Raw genomic sequence first — 17,797 nt, 5'->3', positions numbered from 1 at the left:
ACTGAAGCAAATTAGCTAATTTTTCATTACTTTCATTATGCAGTCTTTCCAAAACTCCCTTTGCATACGTTTTTTGGGGGATATGGCTGGGATGGAGTTAACTTTCCCCACGTGTAGTCAGAGCATTGTCACACCAGCATCTTGGCTGTTGCTGAGCAGAGCTGGTACAGCAGACAGGCTCACTCCCAAGCCCCCTCACCTCACAAGATGCATTAATTGGGGGAGCAAGAGGCAGGGAAGAAACACAGCCAGGAAGGTTGACCTAAACAGATCATAGGATACCCTGTGCTGCACGATGTCATGCTAAAAAATAAATTCTGGGGGAACAAGAAGAAAGGGGGACAGTGATTATGGAAGTACAACCACTATGTGTATTGAAGCCCTGCTTCCCTAGAAGTGGCTGAACATTGCTTGCAAATGGGAAACAGAGAAAAATTCTTTTCCTCTTTCTGCTTCCGCAAGGCTTCTCCCTTTTCCCTTCTTAAAAAAAAAAAAAAACAAAAAAACAAAAAAAAAACACGTTAAGTTTAGAAAATAAAACAATTATTTCTGCTTCTGCCTGCTTAACAGATTTACAAATGCTGGAGAACAGCAAAATAAGCCGGTTGATTTTTATGAATTTTCTAAGATAGGTAAACCATAAGTACCACTGAAAATAAGGATATTTATATAAAGACATACAGAAAGTTCATTCTGATAATTAATAGTCTGTTGACAGCACAGAGCTACTGCAACAGACCTGGCCATGTCCTTGAAATGCCTCTGGCCTTGGGAGCCAAGAAAGTGGCAGGAAATGGATTTTGCAGATTATGAACGATTCTCATGCCTCCAGAGAATCCTCAAAATTTCCCAAGATACAGAGAATGTGTACAGCATGCTGTTTAGACCATGTTTTTTTTCTGTACTGTACAGAAAACTCCTATCCCAGTTTAAAAATTCTAAGGAAACTTTTTGATTTGCTCTTGTTTTTCCTCATAGAAAGACTTCACATGTAAAGAAGAATGAGCTCAGCTGATGCCCACCAATTCAATTATTATGTTAATAAAAGTATCAAAGGCAATACTAAAAAAATGCACTAGTAAGACTGTACACTGAACTTTTAAACCATATTAAATATAATTTTTTTAGGCAAAGAATCATCAATGAACTGGAATCCAGTAAGCAGGTACGTAAAAAGTACTGTGTCATAAATACAATGAGCAGAGAAACCAAGCTAGGACCTATTTGCAGTCAAACTGACTTCTCCAGTAACTGCACTCTGAAGCTTCTAGATGGAACCTACAAACAAGAAACCAACATCCAATACTTCAAATACTCCGCATCAGGTGCTGTCAGTCATTCCCAGTATTCTTCATTATGAGTGAAATCTCCCGTCTCAGTATGGGAAGGAGTCATAGGGGTTTGGTTTTGAGTTTGTTTTTGAGCTAAAAGCTTTGAAGCCCTTTTTGTTCTGAAACATGGCATTACAATGAATTCTGTGACAGATCATTTCCCTAACGATCATGCTTCCTGCAGTGAGACTTGTCATCTGCCTCTGTGCTGCACCACCACTGCAACCACGTGCACATCATAACATTTTCACCCCCAGTGAAAACGCTATTATGTGTGCTCAGATTGACATGCAGGCAGGGCTCAAAGACAGGTATAACTCTGACCTAAGGCATAGATCAGGAGTGTTCTTCACCAGCATGGTTGAGCTGTTTTGGTTTTGGATGTGAATTTCTTTTACAAGGAGAGTAAAAATCACCTTTAAAAAAAATTCACCTTGCTAAGACCTATCATTATAGTCCTGATTGTCCTAATTCTTATTCGCATTTGCCTCCAGCAGTACCACAAAAAAATCCAGACTATGAAATTAAGTATGTTTATTAAATGAACCAATGCTGCAAAACGGCAGTTATCTGCATTATTATTTTCCTGCTCTTAACTTACTCTTTGCATTTCTCTAACTTGCTTATGGCTGCAGAACATTTGCAAGGTGACACTCTTTGATCTTACCCAACAGTCCAAGCTGCCATTTCATTTGTACTCCAATTTGATGCCTCTGCCTGAAAGCAGGCAGAAGTTTTCCTCTGAAGCCAACAGCAATCTTCAATCAGGAAGAAGTACTTTCCATGGCGTCATTCCCTGCTAGCCTTTGCTAATTTTCAGGAGCAGTTCTTGTGGCTACCCACTTTTAGAGTGACAAGTACTTTAAGAAGAAGGTTAAACCAGGATTTCTGCAGTTGACTGATATACAGAGCTCGTATGAATTGGCTGACTGGCTTCTAAGACTCATTAAATGAACTGATTATTTTGCACATAAATCAGTGTTAGACATGCCTCTCTTTCTGCACTATTCACTATTTTTTTGCTTGTTTGCTATTTTCTTTATAAAAATGAAATTTACAAGCAACTTAAAAGTTCTAAGTTTTAAAAATTGTTCTTCTTGTGTTTTTGCTTCTCCTCTTCTTTTTGTTTTTTTCTTACTTGGAAAAAGTTCCAGAGTATTTCTTTTCAACCACCACCTTCCTACATGACCTTTTGGATGTCAGCACTCTGGACCTATTTTAAAGCCTTCAGCATGCAGGAAGAGTTACTGTTTTTCTAATTAAATACATAAAACCACACACTATGAAGAACTATTGTGCCATTAACAGTTTGTGAATACTGGATGGTTAGTGTTTAAATACATACAAGAGACCAAATCTTGTGTGTTTAGGTTGCTACTGACACATATTATCCTCACTTTAAAAAAATCCAACTGAAATTAGCTCTTAAACTTTTGCATAATCATTACAGTAGTGGATTTCAATGATTATTGATGCACTTTTTTGACTGGAAAAATAGTTTTTTAATTAGATACCGTTCATCTCCCTCCGCATTGGTTCTGCACAATAAGCTTACTCCAAAGAGAAAAAAAAACTTTCTCAGCAACTTCTTTGGGCAAGAATTCCTCCCCCTCAAGAAATGCCTCTAGTTGTTGTAAGTGGAAGAATGATAGTATTCTGCCTACACTTCCTGGAAACTCACATAGGTCTGTGTCTGCTTTTATCAAAACATCTATCAAAGGTCAGGTAATTTTCCATACTCACAGAGAGATAAAAATGCTACCTCTATCTTGATGAATCAGTGCTAGCGCTTGTCCCTCAAAATGAATCAGATATAATCACTGAGAAAACAAAGGACATTATTTGTATAACTTTAACCTCGTTCAGAATTAGAAACTTCTTAGGTTCTCACACTGTTGGGCCCTGGTCAACATCTAGACTCAGGGACAGGAGGCAGGTGACCACACAGCAAATCAGTCAGCACTGGGTAACTCAGCAGAAAAGCTAAGCTCTGGCCTAGTTTTGGCTGACATCAGAAACTATGAGGTCATCAGAGAGCAAGAGACTGCAAGTGCTTTCCTTGCAGAGGAGTGAGGAAAAAAATGATTAAAAAAAGCTCTCTTTGTCCTAAAATGCTGGAAGTTGGTGACTAACATACAAAATAGTGATTGTGCCCTTAATACTTAAGCTTTGCTTGTGTAGGAAAGAATTGCATGTACTTCCATGTACTTCCTTGCGGGGGGGGGGGGGGGGGGGGGAGAGAGCAGAAACAGCATACAATGCCCATAGTTAATTCTGACATCAATACTGCAATTATCAGTACAAGTTATGATATGTCCACAAATTCACTGCACGCCATTCCAGAGGTTAAAAATTCCAAAACTTATCATGGAATTAGGAGCCTAGGTAGTCCTCAGAAAGCCCACACTATCCATCAAGAAAGCTTCTGTTAGCTTCAACAATGATACAATGAAAATTGAGAAGAGTGTTGTGCTGCAAGGATTCTAATGTGAACAACAGAGATCAAAATATTTTTTAGCACCTGATTTTTATTTTGACAGTATAGCAGTATATACAAACAGTAACAAAAAATTTGCTAGGGACTTTAATTTTAAAATACTTGAAATAGTAAAAAAAAAAAAAAAAAAAAAAAGCAAAAAAAAAAAGAGTCACCTATTTTTTTTTATCCTTTAACACCTCTTATTCTCAAGATATTGCTCTGCAATATTTGGCACTTGAATTTTGTACCATCATTCAACTTAGCAAATTTTGATGCTGAAAAAAGACAGAAAAACAAAGACTACAACTGAAAACATACTAGAGGTTTATTTTATTATAAACTGGGATGTTTTCCAGCAGGATTCCCTTGCCATTTTCATGTCAGCTCTATGCTCCACTAAATGGAAACCTTTAAAAAGTTTTGCTCTTTTTTGCAGGTAGCAAGAATACCTCAGAGCAAAGCATTAGTACTTTTCCTTCCCTAAAACCTAGGGACATTCACCAAGATCTGTCAGCCTGTTCTCACAGACTGCTCCAGCACATGCAGAAATACCCTTAAGCATGCAGTGCAGATACTTTCTGCTGACTGTGCACGAACAATGGAGTTAGGAAGGCAGGGCATCACAAAAAGAAATCTCATAGCTATATAACAAAATGCTTGTTCAGGTAACAGGGTTATTTTCCAACTCATCTCAGAACGCATGTGAGATGCTACAAAACCACGTTAGGCTAAATTTTTCATACAGCAACCAGAAACTATTGCTCTGCATTTAACAGGTTCTTACCTTTACTATATCAACCCGATTTACAGCAAAGGGGAATCCTTCAAAACAGCATATTAAATGAAGTAAGGGATGTTTTTTAGTTATAGTACTTGTTAGGCCTCACATTAAGCTTTCTTTCTGGATCATTCTGTTATAATGAGTAAGAAAATCCATTTGTGGATAGCGCTGAAATATGGATGAAAATACTACTGAAAATCTTAAAGGAAAGTAATACTTCTGCTGCAGAAAAGGTTTTGAATGATTAATCAGTAAACATGGCCTGAACCATACACTGAACCACACCAAAAAAATATACCAAATATATTTTCATTCTCTGTATAAAGCAAATTGTACCATGGGAGAACAGTAAGTGACAGTAAAAGCTGCCATACCTTATACAGACAAGGCTGCTCCCTGAAAAGTGAATGCTTAGCTTTGCAACTTCCATGCATGTGATTTTGCAGTTATTAAAAGTATCACTCACCCATGAAAAAAAGAAAACCAAAACTAACCCTTGTGCCATGAAAGGGCACAAGGCTGCTCTCTCAAAGTGCTATTAGTATGGTTGTGTCTCTCTCCTTGCTCAGGTCTTCCTCTGGGGGTTAAAGGAGCACTGATAGGATTAGTACCTTTTCAGCTTCTGTGTGAGACAGTGATAGAAGACTTTTATCAGTGAGGTTTGAAGAAATTTCTGACAGCAAAAAAGTTTTGAAACTTGAACTTTCACTGAGTACAACACAGAGATGAACAATTCTTCTTACTTCTAGCTACAAATATCCTTTCTGAACTGTCTTTGCTCAAACCATGTTTTCTATCAAAACAGAGCTATCGTCTTTTCTCATCTAAGCAGAACCAGGTCCTCAGACTTCTGATTCCTATCACATACTTGCCTTTTCCCACTGATCCCTAAGCAGACCATTTGCATTCCCGTCTTTTCCCTGTTCTTGCCTAGGTCTGGTTTTCTATCAGTTTCTCATATCTTTCACCTGCTCCTTCCAGTTGCTCTATTCCCCACTGCCATCTCAGTCCCAGCACCCCATCTCTTCTCTTAAACCACTTGCATCATTTGACTTCATATCTGATCAGAACTGCTTTCTGAACATTAATTGCTTATAACTGCAAAATACTGCATTAAAAAGATGATTGCATCTAAAAATACTGTCAAGATCTGGTATCAACCACAGATTAAAACATTTATTACTCTATCAATCAGTAGAGAGCTTTTCAAAGACTATTATAAAGATTTTAAGTGATTTTTTATAAAGAGAAGCAGGTTACGTAGCCATTTCCTGCTACCTGTGTTGCTCACTGCTATGGAGATGACAGAACAGATAGAGCTCAGATTTTATAGCAAGACAATATTAATAAACAGCTATTACATGAGTTTCACCTGGGAGTCTATTTGCAGCCATATCCTATGACCAACTACTTTTAGAGCAAACACAGCCATTCCAAATCCTTTGCATTTCACAACAAAATCATATTACGCACACTTGCAGACATCTCAAACCTGAAAGTTCTTAAGGCCCCAAAGATCTCCAACTCAGCAAATGAGCAACAACCAATTCCACAAATGCTAGCATAAAAAAATAACGTCTATTGACTTCAACAAATATTTCCATAATTTTCTATATTGTACTATGAATCCATGTCAAACTTGAATTCATTAGAAGCAATTCCTCAAGCTCCTGCCTGTTCACCATAAGATAACCAAGAAATAGGATGTCATCCTCTGCACCCCTGAAAGGTAATTCTGTACTCCATCCTTTCTAGTTTTTTTTTCTTCAAAAAATATCAGTGTGATTCTTTTTTCCCAGTCTAAGCAAATATTTCAGAAAAACGATGGGTCAGAATTCATTTCTTTTGATAATACTGTTTGTATTCAGCATTCACATATTCAAGTGTTCAAAACAAAAATTTTTGGAACTGAACAGAACATGAAATGCAGTCTCTTGTTTTCATACGCAGATGCTATTCATGTTAGCTCATCTTATCTACATAAGATAGAGTATTATTATAGGAATTCAATATCGGAGGAGTGAGATCATACTCTCTCCCAGACAAAAGTGCAAGTGTGTGTATGAGAATTAAAACATTTGGACCTATGGAGGAGAGATTAGTTTGAATCCTGGGAGTAATTTACTGAGTTTTGTGCTGCACTGAATAAGATGTTGCGTATCCTTCTTTCAGAAAAGGAAATAGCACAGGGGGTTATGCATGTTGTTTGATGGGGTATACATCCACTGTTGCTTTTCCCTCCTCCCTCTATTTCATTCTTTTTTTAATAAATGTCCAAGCTGTTCAGAATCAGACCACAAACTCTTTGTGGACAAGACCATCTTTCATCCACAGTAGTAGAGCACTTCGCCCTCAAGGTATGCTTGAACGTGTCTGAGCTCATTGCACTCATGTGAACACTGGTTGTACAGTCTCTCACACATAGAAGCAGCTCCCTCCCAACTTTCCAAGCGTTCACTATTCACAATTGCAGCAAAAATTTCAGTAAAGATTGACTTGTAGCTGCACACTCAATTTTTTCACGTCAGTGATCAATACGTGGAGATCTTCTAAAAATCTGATAATTTTCTCCTATGAAAAAACTGATCCAACATGTTTTGCAATGACAGTTGGAAGTAGAGGTGTCTCCTCAAGCAGCATTCACAGGAAAGCAAACAAAAAACAATCTCAGGTAGGTTAAAAAAAAAAGTAGAATCTATTTTCTTATTTTAATATAAAACCAAAGAAAAACCAGCAAACCACGGAGAAAACCACAAAGATAAAATAAACCTTGCAAGACTTCAGAAAGTTTCAGAGTCTTGCCTTCGCAGACTTTCCACTGACAGCACCACTGAGGAAAAACTTGGGTGAGAAGCAGTTCTCTTGCAAAAAGAAACCAAGAGCATCAACTGCAGAGATAGCAGCTGCAAATGGCTGCTCTGGCATGCGCAGTGCCTCTAGGCTGCCTTCTTTGCTCAGTGAGGAGTGCTTTTTAGAAGCTGTGGTTTGCAAGCAATTTCCCTTGCCATTTAAGGCACTCTCCTGTAATGACAACACACTTGTTGACATCTCTGTAGCAGAAACATTTCCACGCTGTACACTGCTCTCTTCCCAACATTAAAACACAAAGCTTCTCTGTTTATTCAGAATGCTGCAAAAAAACCCCTGCATCTTAATTTAGTGGTATTATGGTTTTATGATTTTTGGTTATCAGTATTCCACATCATAACTTGTCAACAGTTTATGACAAGCGGCCCTTAAGTTAAGAATTAATCACAGTAGGAAAGACTCATCTGCTATCCTTTTTAATAATCTAACCTTCAAATCTTGGAATGTTTGTGAGAACATTATATCCTGAGCTTTGCTGTGATTTTCAATGAACCTAGTACGTTCTGCATTCATTTAAAGGCTTCCATAGGTGAGATTCCATAAACAGTATGCTATGTTAAAAACATACTAAAACTTACCTATTTTATCACTTCAAAATCCTCGTGAACAGACAGGTAAATCTTCAGAAAAGTATGAAGTGGCAAATTCGGGCGGTCAAATTTCACTGTATTTTATTTAAGTTTTGTAAGCATTCTCTAAGTATTACAAAACTTTGATCGATCAGTATGAAGGATAAATAACTCCTTGCAGATCTTGCATTCATTTTCTTGAACCACATCCCTTGTATTCAGCATTATTCCACTGCTCTTTATTCCATTCTGTGCTTAGTCATTCTACTCTCTGTTAGTATACACTGACCCAAGCGGACACTGGGTTAAGCTGTTATTATTCCTAGCATTTTCTCAGAGGGAGATTGAGTGCATAGTGTAGCTCTTTAGAAACATTTACTTCTAAGTCCTTTAACTAGCAATCCAGAACAGCAAAACCAGCAATGCTACTAATCACAGAATAATAGAATGGCTTGGGTTGGAAGGGACCTGAAGAATCATCAAGTTCCAGCTCCCCTGCCACAGGCAGTGCTGCCAACCTCTAGATCAAGTACTAGGTAAATCTTACAGCTATTTCACATTGTTCCCCCAATCACAGTTCACAGTCCAGGCTAGAACACTAGGCTGCAGGTGTGGAGGATGTAGAAATGTCTTTCAGTTCTGTTGAGCCAGCACAGTTGAGCACAGAAGCATTAATGAAACTGCAAACTATGCTAAGTTGCTTCATCTACATATTGGGCAGCCTCAAGTATTGTAAATTTCCCTCTCCACTTACCAACACAGATACACTGTGCAGGTGTGCAAATTCACACACACGAGGATCATTACTGGAGATGGAGGACTGCATATATTGCTTAGAAGAGACAATATTCTGTCACTGCCATCAAGTACAGTGTATATAAGACATCGTATGCATTTAAAAGATAAATGTGTTTCATTATAATTTGAATTCTTCCAAGAAAGAATGAGAATACTAAGAAATCCTTCAGATACTCTATCCAAACCTCCTTAAAAACAAGAAATTTCTCTGAGGTGGACATGCATGTGATTCTGCACGTCTTTTAAGATTTCTGAGATGTATCTCCTGAATAGCTGATTTGCTGTAGTAGCAGTATTAGCCATCTTTCCTTGTATTATGTGAGCATGAGATTTTAAATGGATTCAGCTTGTCCTGTACTTCTCTAGAGCTGCTGACATATATTTATAAATGCTACCACTAAAACTCCTAACACACCTACATTGCAAAAATGTGGAGGATGCTTTGCAATGCAAAGCCTTTTGCAGCTGTAGCCCATTTGGCACATTTGTCTCATCTCATCTGCAGACAGTGGAAGTACAAAGCTGGTGGCCCTGTTCCTGTGTCTCACAAGTTCTCACTGACTTCCGTTATTTCATCTAGAATTGTTTAAAATGGAAACTACAGTTGACATGATCACATTTTTGAGAATTTCAGATTTGCTGACATTAAGCATAGTACGGCTTGGCACAAAAGCATCAGCTCCCCCTTGACAACATCCGTGAGATGTTGAACTGAGATGTTGTATGTTGCAACATGATACTATTACTGCTTCAGCTTAACAGATGTTGAAACTGAGATCTGGAGAAATGAAGACACCATGAGTTTCTCTAACAGCCTAGATTGTACCTGATTTCTCTCTCTTACATCTTATTCCAGAAGCTTAACTACTCTCTACCATTTGGCTTACCCTTCTCTCCACCTACTTATGCCTTAACTCACAAGCACACAGAAACAGTTCAGGAGCTAAGATGATAAATACTCCCTTCATAGGTAATGCACATGATTCTGTGGAAAGGCCTTACTAGCCATAAACTTTCCTTTCATCTCCCTGTTGCCCTACATTTCCTTGAGTACAAAGCACGTCAGGTTGTATAGGACGGATATGCTTCATATAAAAAACAGCTCTTTGCTTATGTGTTGTGCAGTGTCTTTGCAAAGCTTCATTTTTCTGTTAGGCAGCTAGCTTGATCATTTCTCTCTCTCTCTTTTTTTTTTTTTTTTTTTTTTTTGGTCAGGGAAAAAAGTCTATTTCAAAAGGCAATTAAAAAAATTGCTCCACAGCATCCACATCTTTGCAACAACAAACACAAATCATTCACACACAACAAAAGATACCTCTAGAGTTCTGTGCCAGGGCACTGGGATCACAAATGGAGGACAGACAGATCGTAAAAGAAGTCTTTGAAACTAGAGAATAGAAAACTAAGCTAGTGGGCTAGTCGAAGAGGTACTGTCACAGAGGGAGTAAGTGGAAGAACTTATTGTGGAAGTACTTACTGCAAAGTAGTGGCATGAAAGAGCAGAAAAAAGTGGATTCTGTTAGCCATACAACACTGGATAATGTAAGCTGGCACTGAAGTGCTCACAGCTAGTTTCTAAAATCCCAGCACTGAGGGCCCCAAACTGCTTTAGTTGAAAGAAAAGGAAACCTGGAAATAGATAAAATATTTTAACAGTTTCAGAAACCCCAGTGAATATGACCTGTTTACAAGTGTATGGGTAGCCTAGAAACATATCAGGACACACGGTACAACTGTCTCAGAAAAGTAAAAATAGGGGTGGACAGGGGACAGCCTTCAAAATTGTTTAAGTAATTTTAATCTTTATATTTACAATAGGAAGTCAGTTTTGCCACTTTAAGACTTTTTACTCCTGTCTTTGCACAGAAGAAATTCAGGACTCAGCCTTAGCTTTCAAGAGCTCTGACAATTGCCCCAAAAATATTCTTGAAGTTCTGTAGTTCATAAGTCTGATTAAAAGAAATAACTGATTTTTATTCACATGCAATTAAAGATGAATAAATGCCAACAGCAGACATCTGTACACGCTGCAGAAGGCAGCAGAGTTCAGGGACAGCCAGTGACCCCCAGACAGGATGGGCAGTCCTGATCCCAGAAGCCAGCCCAAGGGTGCTTCTGCCTGGAGCAGCACACAGGGATTCTGTTTGACCTTAGCTAATCCATCCCATTCCTGTAACACGCAGCTGTTCTTGCTGAGTTTGTAAGGCATTCACTCCTAGCCAAGGAGCTGAACACATGCTAGCAAGCCCTGCCTAGCATACAATACCTTTCTGCAGTGCCTCTTTCCATTGCCAAATTGAGTGTTCCCACTTTGGCTGCCCTGCATGCTGTTGCTGGCAGCATGGGAAGAACAGGCATGGTGACAAAGAGGAGTGATAGAAGTAGGACTGGGGAGGTGTACTGCAAAATGCAGGGTAACACAGAGACTTGAACTAGTATTAATGAGGAGGTTAAATAAGCATGATGAGACATCAAGCCAACACAGCACAGTTAAGAGTGAGTTAATTCACTCACCTACCTGAGGGGGCAGATACATGCCTATGAATATTAACACTTAAAACTAAATCAAGAGTGTAAACAGAGGACAGAACATTTTTGTGGCTTGCTGTTCTTCTTCGCTTTCTCCCAGCGTGGTATATTCATTGCTACAATGCAATTGGCTCAGGAAAACAGGATGACTTTCGTGCACTGATACAATGCAGTCACAGTCAGCATGCAGGCTGCCTCCTTGTTTCACGCATGCACACGCTCTCCTGGAGGCAGACAATTTTGCAGACAGGTCATTGAAGTTAGACAAATAGAGACTGATTCCTAATACAAGGAACATTTTGAGAAGTCACTTCATGCCATTTCCTCCCCTCATTTCTTCTGCTCCATTGTATATGTGACCTTCCTAGCATATTCACTGATTTGTTCTTCAGAACCCAAACTTACATTAGCTAAAGAAAAACTAAAACTAAAGGAAATGGTTCTCTGCCACTGAGCTGAATCTTCAGCCTCTGCACAGCAGTTTTGTGGCTTTAGGTTTATACTGGTGAAACACTCTCAGTATGGTATGACAGTGATGTAAGTTAACACAGAATGATTAGCAAATGTTTCTTCCATACTACGTAAGAAAATCCTGTTAGCTTTTAATCAATGTCTCACCTTATCTGCAATTTCAATCAAAATCCCGCACCAATATCCCAGCCATCAGCTTATTCTGTTTGTGTAGAGCCAGATGAAGAAAATTACATGTTTGGTCCAAGTGATTAGCTAATTCTTGTCCAGAAACCACATAACCATGCTGGTGTGGTGCAGTGCTCAGAATAACATGTCCTGCTTAGGTACACCACTGTAAAAAAACTGAGTGGCTTACAGCTTAGAACTGGTTTGTGTCTGAGACAGCCCAGGAAGTGAGCAGGCCTGCATACAGCCATGCATACAGCCCTATACACCGTACTGCATACACCAACTCTTGATTTTGAATTAAGCAAGGCTGCAAGATGTGAAAAGGGAATGTTCTAGAGATACCAGATTTCACTTTCTTCTACTTTAATGCCTATCCTCCTGCCTGAAAATCTCCCCTTATCCTCTATTATACACAGAAAACAAGCCAATATTACTAAGTTCTGTCACTTAAAAATTAGGTCTGCTAAATTCTTTCCAGAGGGATAGACAGCAACCCGTTGCCTGAGCAATATAGGAGCTAATGACTGGAGAAGGAAAACACAAAATTGTAGATGGAAACATCCACAGCAATTTTGCACGGAGACTCCACAGCCTCAGATTTCTGTGTGCCTACTGAAAGTCAGTACTTTTCTCATGGAAAATAAAAAAGTCACACTGAAAGCTATCAGGCAATTATTTAACTTCCTGAAAGTGAGGAAGTGGCTCAGCAGTGAGTGAAGCTTTTCAAAAGCTGCTAAATTGCTAATGTATTTGTGGAGTGTGGAGCAGAAGCCTACATTAATGAGCTAATGGAAAAAAAAAAATGCTTGCAAGCATAACTTTTTTTTTTTCTTTTTTGATCTATGTTAAGAGAGCAAAAGATTTTTTGCTGTTACTTTGTTTTGTTCTGCTTTTGTTGCTACAAAGACATCATGGTTGCATTGCATCAAGTATGTTAGTACAACATTTTTGATCAGAAAGTCAGCATAGATATTAGGGCACATTCTGTTATCGATTTTACACCAAAGTTTTTAATAAGTATGCACCTGGCAATTACATATTTTCATTAAGCTTGCTATTTCAAGTGGGGAAGATTACAGATTAAGAAATACTGCACAAAGCACTGAGAAATTTAATGGGATATTTCAGCAGTGCAAGTGTTTAGAAGGCACTTGAACAAAAAAATATGAAAATAAGTCCCAAAGCACAACCATCACGATTAAGTGCCTGAAATTTCTCTTACCATAAAACCAAAGCCCACATCATCTCTTCCTATTGTTGCTCTTACAATAAGAATTCCAGGCAGCATAGTAGCCCATAGCCATCAGGCAGAGTAATCTGCACAGTAATGACGATGCACGGTGGTTCTGCCGCCACCTTGACACGAGAACCAGCCTCTCTGAGCCACTTGCTCCTAGCCCTCCCACTCTACCCGTGGTTTATATAAACGAGTCCTGAACACCAAAAATGCAAGATGAAAAGAAAAATACGCACATGGATCACTAGAAGTGTAATACCAGACAGAGAAAGAGGAGCACCATGCTCTCACATAAGCCTGTGCCAAACTAGATCGTGAAAGCAAGGTCTGTGAGGTTGAGTACTTGACACTGCAGCAGACTGTTAATTGCTTTAAGTGCTCTAGAGAGGAGTTGAAACATATCTTTACTCTGAGGTTCTTCTGTTTAGTAAAAGTGCGTAGAGAGGAATTGGCTCAAGCTAGACTGCTGTCTGCAGACAGAGAAAATAACTATTTGAACTACTTGAAATAAAGCAATGTTATCCCTCTGAGTCTTCCAGCCCTCTTGTTAGCTAACACATCCACTGACTGTGGGGGTGACAGAGAGAGCAGGCAGTTACCTGCCCTTCTTGGAAAAAGGAACCAGTGGGAAGTCTTATAAAACGGAAAGTAGGACAGCAGATTTAAAAAAAAAAAAAAAAAAAAAAAAGAAGGGGAAAAGATTCTTTACTATACATCATTCACTTGTTTTCTTATAATATGCAGCAGCTACTAACTGCATTTATTCAGTGCTGACTCTTTTCAGAGATTTTGAAGGACAGGAAAGCTAATGCTCAGACTTTAAAGGCTCTTAGTGAGTTATCAACTAAAAGCAGATCATTTTCTTGCTCACATCAGCAACAGAGAGTTACTAAAGTGAAGTTATGACAGAAACATACACATTTAATGTAGGTGAGAAGATATTTCAGTACTGCATATAATCTGCTATTGCAGAAAATGTGCTCTTAGCCATTTTTAGGGTGAACGCTACTTACTAAAAACAAACCAGCCAACTTTGTGTCTGCTGTAATCCCATGTTACATTAAATACCAAAACTGATGGAAGGTACTTATACATAAAATGCTGCATAATGTTTTCAAGAAAATAATTTCTTAAACAGATCCATAAAATTATCTTTATAGTAAGTATTAATTCAAAATTAATTGCTTTACTTACTACTCACAGTATCAGTGACAAATTCATCTACATTAGGGTAACATCTAGAAGCAGTTTTAAAAACTAATTAATTATAAATGTAATTTTTCAGCTATAGATACTACCCTACAATGTTGAGAACTTTTGTCTTAACCACACTGCTGTAAAAATCAAACTGAGAAACTCAGAGTAGATTCTCAGATCTGGGAGCACTTAAAGTGATGGGAAGATTGTTTCTTACAGCTTTTAAGCACATAAAACAAGGTAATGCTTTTTGAGACTAAACATAAAAATAATATATGTTCTCATAAGAGATCAATTTGTGTTTTTAAATGCAACTATGAATGTTTTGTTTTTCTTTTAAAAAGTCTTACTGAACTCACAACTGCGCGGAAGACATTTTAGCTTTGTACAACATACGTTAACTTTCCTGATCCAGGTTCTGACACCATTGTATTCAATTGTATTCTAGCTGCTGAATAAAGATGCTTTATCCCCACTTAATAAAGCCTAGAATCTGTTTTAATTCTACAGAGACATTATGGGATCAAAATTAGAGAAGGAAATATCAATTGCTACCTACCTTGGGCAAAAGCATCCTCGCACAGAAAGGCAACGCCAAATGCCAAGAGTTTAAGGCACAAAAACATGGTTATTTCTGGAAATCAGGCGTATCCTGAAGCAGCATGTGTCTCTCTCTGGAAAGCAAAATTTGTGTTATCTCTCTGTAAAATAATTTCGCAGCAAAACTTGAACCAAAAAGGAGAATAACCAGGCACATACATTACACTGCCTGCTTATCTGTGAAGGAGTTGGCTTCCTCTGTTGCCCCAACCTAACCACTCGCAAACTTGCTGTGCACAGTGATGTCAGAGACCATTACTTCTTCAAAAAAATCTTTCAGTTTCCAGGAAGTTAAGAGGGTTTTTCTTAAATTGCTGCAGTAATACCCAGCTTCCTTAATTCAAATGAAATAGATTGTTTTCAGCTATTTCTATAGAGGAACTACCGAGACTTAACTTTTCAAAGGACCGGACTCAAGAAACCATCATTCTTTTTCTTCATATTCACTTTTCTATTGCATAAATTTTATTGAGCCTCCTCTCACTTATGGACTGTCAAGATTTCTGTTGAGACAAAAGGAAACCCAAATAATCAGTCAACAAAACACTTACAATGGCAATAAGATCTTCATAAAAAACCACAATTCTGATTTTTATTTAATTTTTTTTACAAGAATACAATTCCAGAACTGACAGTAAGATCAAACAAATGGATATAGGCAATCTAATTCTATCTTCAGTTCTTAATTACATATTCCCCATACAATTCTCTTATCATGATAGTGCCAGAGGACTGTGGTCCATTTCCTGCAGTAAATGCAACCTAACTAAAGACACTTATGCCACTGCGCTCAATAACTGGATAAAAAATACACACTGTATAGTAGTCTACAAATGTTGGAGTAGCTTCTTTCATTGGAATATATTTGTTTTTATTTTTCAGGTCTTTCTAAGCATCACATGCAAACATTTACATAATAATTTACAGACAACATAAGGGAACTCAATTCCTCATAAGATTAAATCCAGCTTCAACTTTGAGTGAAGTCCTGTAATACAGGCCAAAATCCTAGCTTCCATTAGACAATGTGTGTCCATACTGCCTCATATAATAATTATTGGAAATGTCTTCGGAAAGAAACTGACATGGCCTAACTCTCCAGAAAGCCCAGTTTTGATACACAGTAACTTCATCATGCTGGAGTTGTTTTAAGTTAATTTGGACTATAGCTATATATTGTCTGCATCAAAACCATAATTCTGAAGAATCCCAGCTGATTCACATAACACACCGCATCCTACGGAGAACTTCACAGAAAGGTTCTCAACAAGAACCAGGTGCCTGGTTTTTCTATCTGACCTTCCCTAGCAGTTTTACACAACCTCTGTTTCAATTTTGAAGCTTTCTCCCTAAGCAAAATTCTAGCACAGTGGGCCTTATCTGGCTGTGTGATATTTACAAAGTCTTCATATCACTTAAATATTGCATTTATCACAAATGTTATTTAATTAAAGCATCACTCTTTCTAGTCATCACACCATTACAGTACTTTATTTAACAGCTGAGGAAGTATGAATGATCAATTGCTAAAATCACTGACCAAGGTTACAAATGAAACTCATGTGGAAATTATATTTTACTAATATTTTACTTAGACTAGCTATGTGCATTTTACCCACAAGATTCTCAAAACAGCTGCATACCTGGCCTAAGCAGGAGGAAGGAAGTGTGTGACAAGAAGCAAAGTCTCTCAAGTTCCCTCCTCTCATAATAAGTCTGTAAAAGCAGGTAATTATCAAACACGTAAGCAAAGCTGGAAGTTACACAAAAGAAGCTCACATCTAGGCAAAACCATACAAGCATCAATATACTCTGCTAGTATGTAAATTAGTCAGAAAAAGCTTAAGTGACTCTTGATATAAAATCACGTGTATTAAAGGACCTGAGAACTGACAGAAATCTCAGCTCTGCTAGATAACAAGGCAGGGCAGCTTACCTCCTCCCAGCCACAGGAAAGTCACAGAATGGTTGTTGTTGAGTAGAAGTTAAGGTCCATAAAAGCAGTCGGTCCAGTAACAGAAAAAAAAAGAAGATGGTTTGAAAGGGAAATTTCTACAGAAAAAGTTAGTGTAGGGCTGGCTTATGTCCAGGATATAGGATGCCATGCTTCACCTTTCCTTCAAGGAGTGATGCCTTGGTTTTGTTAGCTAAGAACAGTGCACTGTAAGGAAGCCAAAGAGCTGGCTACAAGTACGGAAAATTCAGTTCCAGCGTGGTTCAGAGTTATGCTGAAAGTGATACTATAAAGATGCAGTATTGAGATTTTACACTTATAGTTTTGTGTAGGTTAAGCACATTTCTTTTCCTGTTGCATTCACCACTGTGAAACAAAAGAAATGGAAAGCTTGGGCTGTACTTGCTTATGCAGGAGCTTAGAAGGAATAAAGTCACTGAGAAGGCAATTATACTTGAGTGGGCAACATGCAAAAAGAGGGCATGAGGTTTTCAAACACATCTAAGAAATGAGAAAGATGAGCAATGATGTGAGAGAGTAAAAGTTACCAAGGTAGACCAGATAAACTTCTCCATATCTCCCTGCTTTACAACAGCTTTACCATCTCTGGTTGGATTGTCACAGGTTGCCGCAAGAAGACTGGGGTATCCTATTTCTGACATATAAAATAATAGCCATGTTGAACATGCACAGTAAGTATCTACAGGGCCTATGCTATACAAAAAGTTGTTCTTCCTGGTGGTTGTTGTATTAAATGGCATAAAACAGGACAGTGACCAAAAGCTACCAATGAGCCCTGAAACCACAGCCTT

At 38.2% G+C, this 17,797-nt stretch overlaps 1 protein-coding gene across 7 annotated transcripts in view; it reads right to left on the bottom strand.

Annotated features, from left to right (window-relative positions):
- PTPRC (protein tyrosine phosphatase receptor type C) overlaps nucleotides 1-15,300 on the bottom strand; it is a 60,830-nt gene extending 45,530 nt beyond the window's left edge. For all 7 annotated transcript variants that reach the window (XM_031595815.2, XM_090146148.1, XM_031595818.2 and 4 more), the window contains exons 1-2: nucleotides 15,191-15,300; nucleotides 14,991-15,105 (exon numbers count right to left, since the gene is read on the bottom strand). In XM_031595815.2, coding sequence (XP_031451675.2) covers nucleotides 14,991-15,057 — 67 coding nt within the window. In that variant the 5' untranslated portion in view covers nucleotides 15,058-15,105; nucleotides 15,191-15,300. The remainder of the gene's footprint in view (nucleotides 1-14,990; nucleotides 15,106-15,190) is intronic.
- Nucleotides 15,301-17,797: the final 2,497 nt, after the last annotated feature.

Source organism: Phasianus colchicus, chromosome 9 (genome assembly GCF_987193195.1).
Source record: "Phasianus colchicus chromosome 9, bPhaCol1.hap1.1, whole genome shotgun sequence".
Classification (NCBI taxonomy): Eukaryota; Metazoa; Chordata; class Aves; order Galliformes; family Phasianidae; genus Phasianus; species Phasianus colchicus.
The sequence above is the reverse complement of the archived record's forward strand: the minus strand, read 5'-3'. Positions and strand labels throughout refer to the sequence as shown.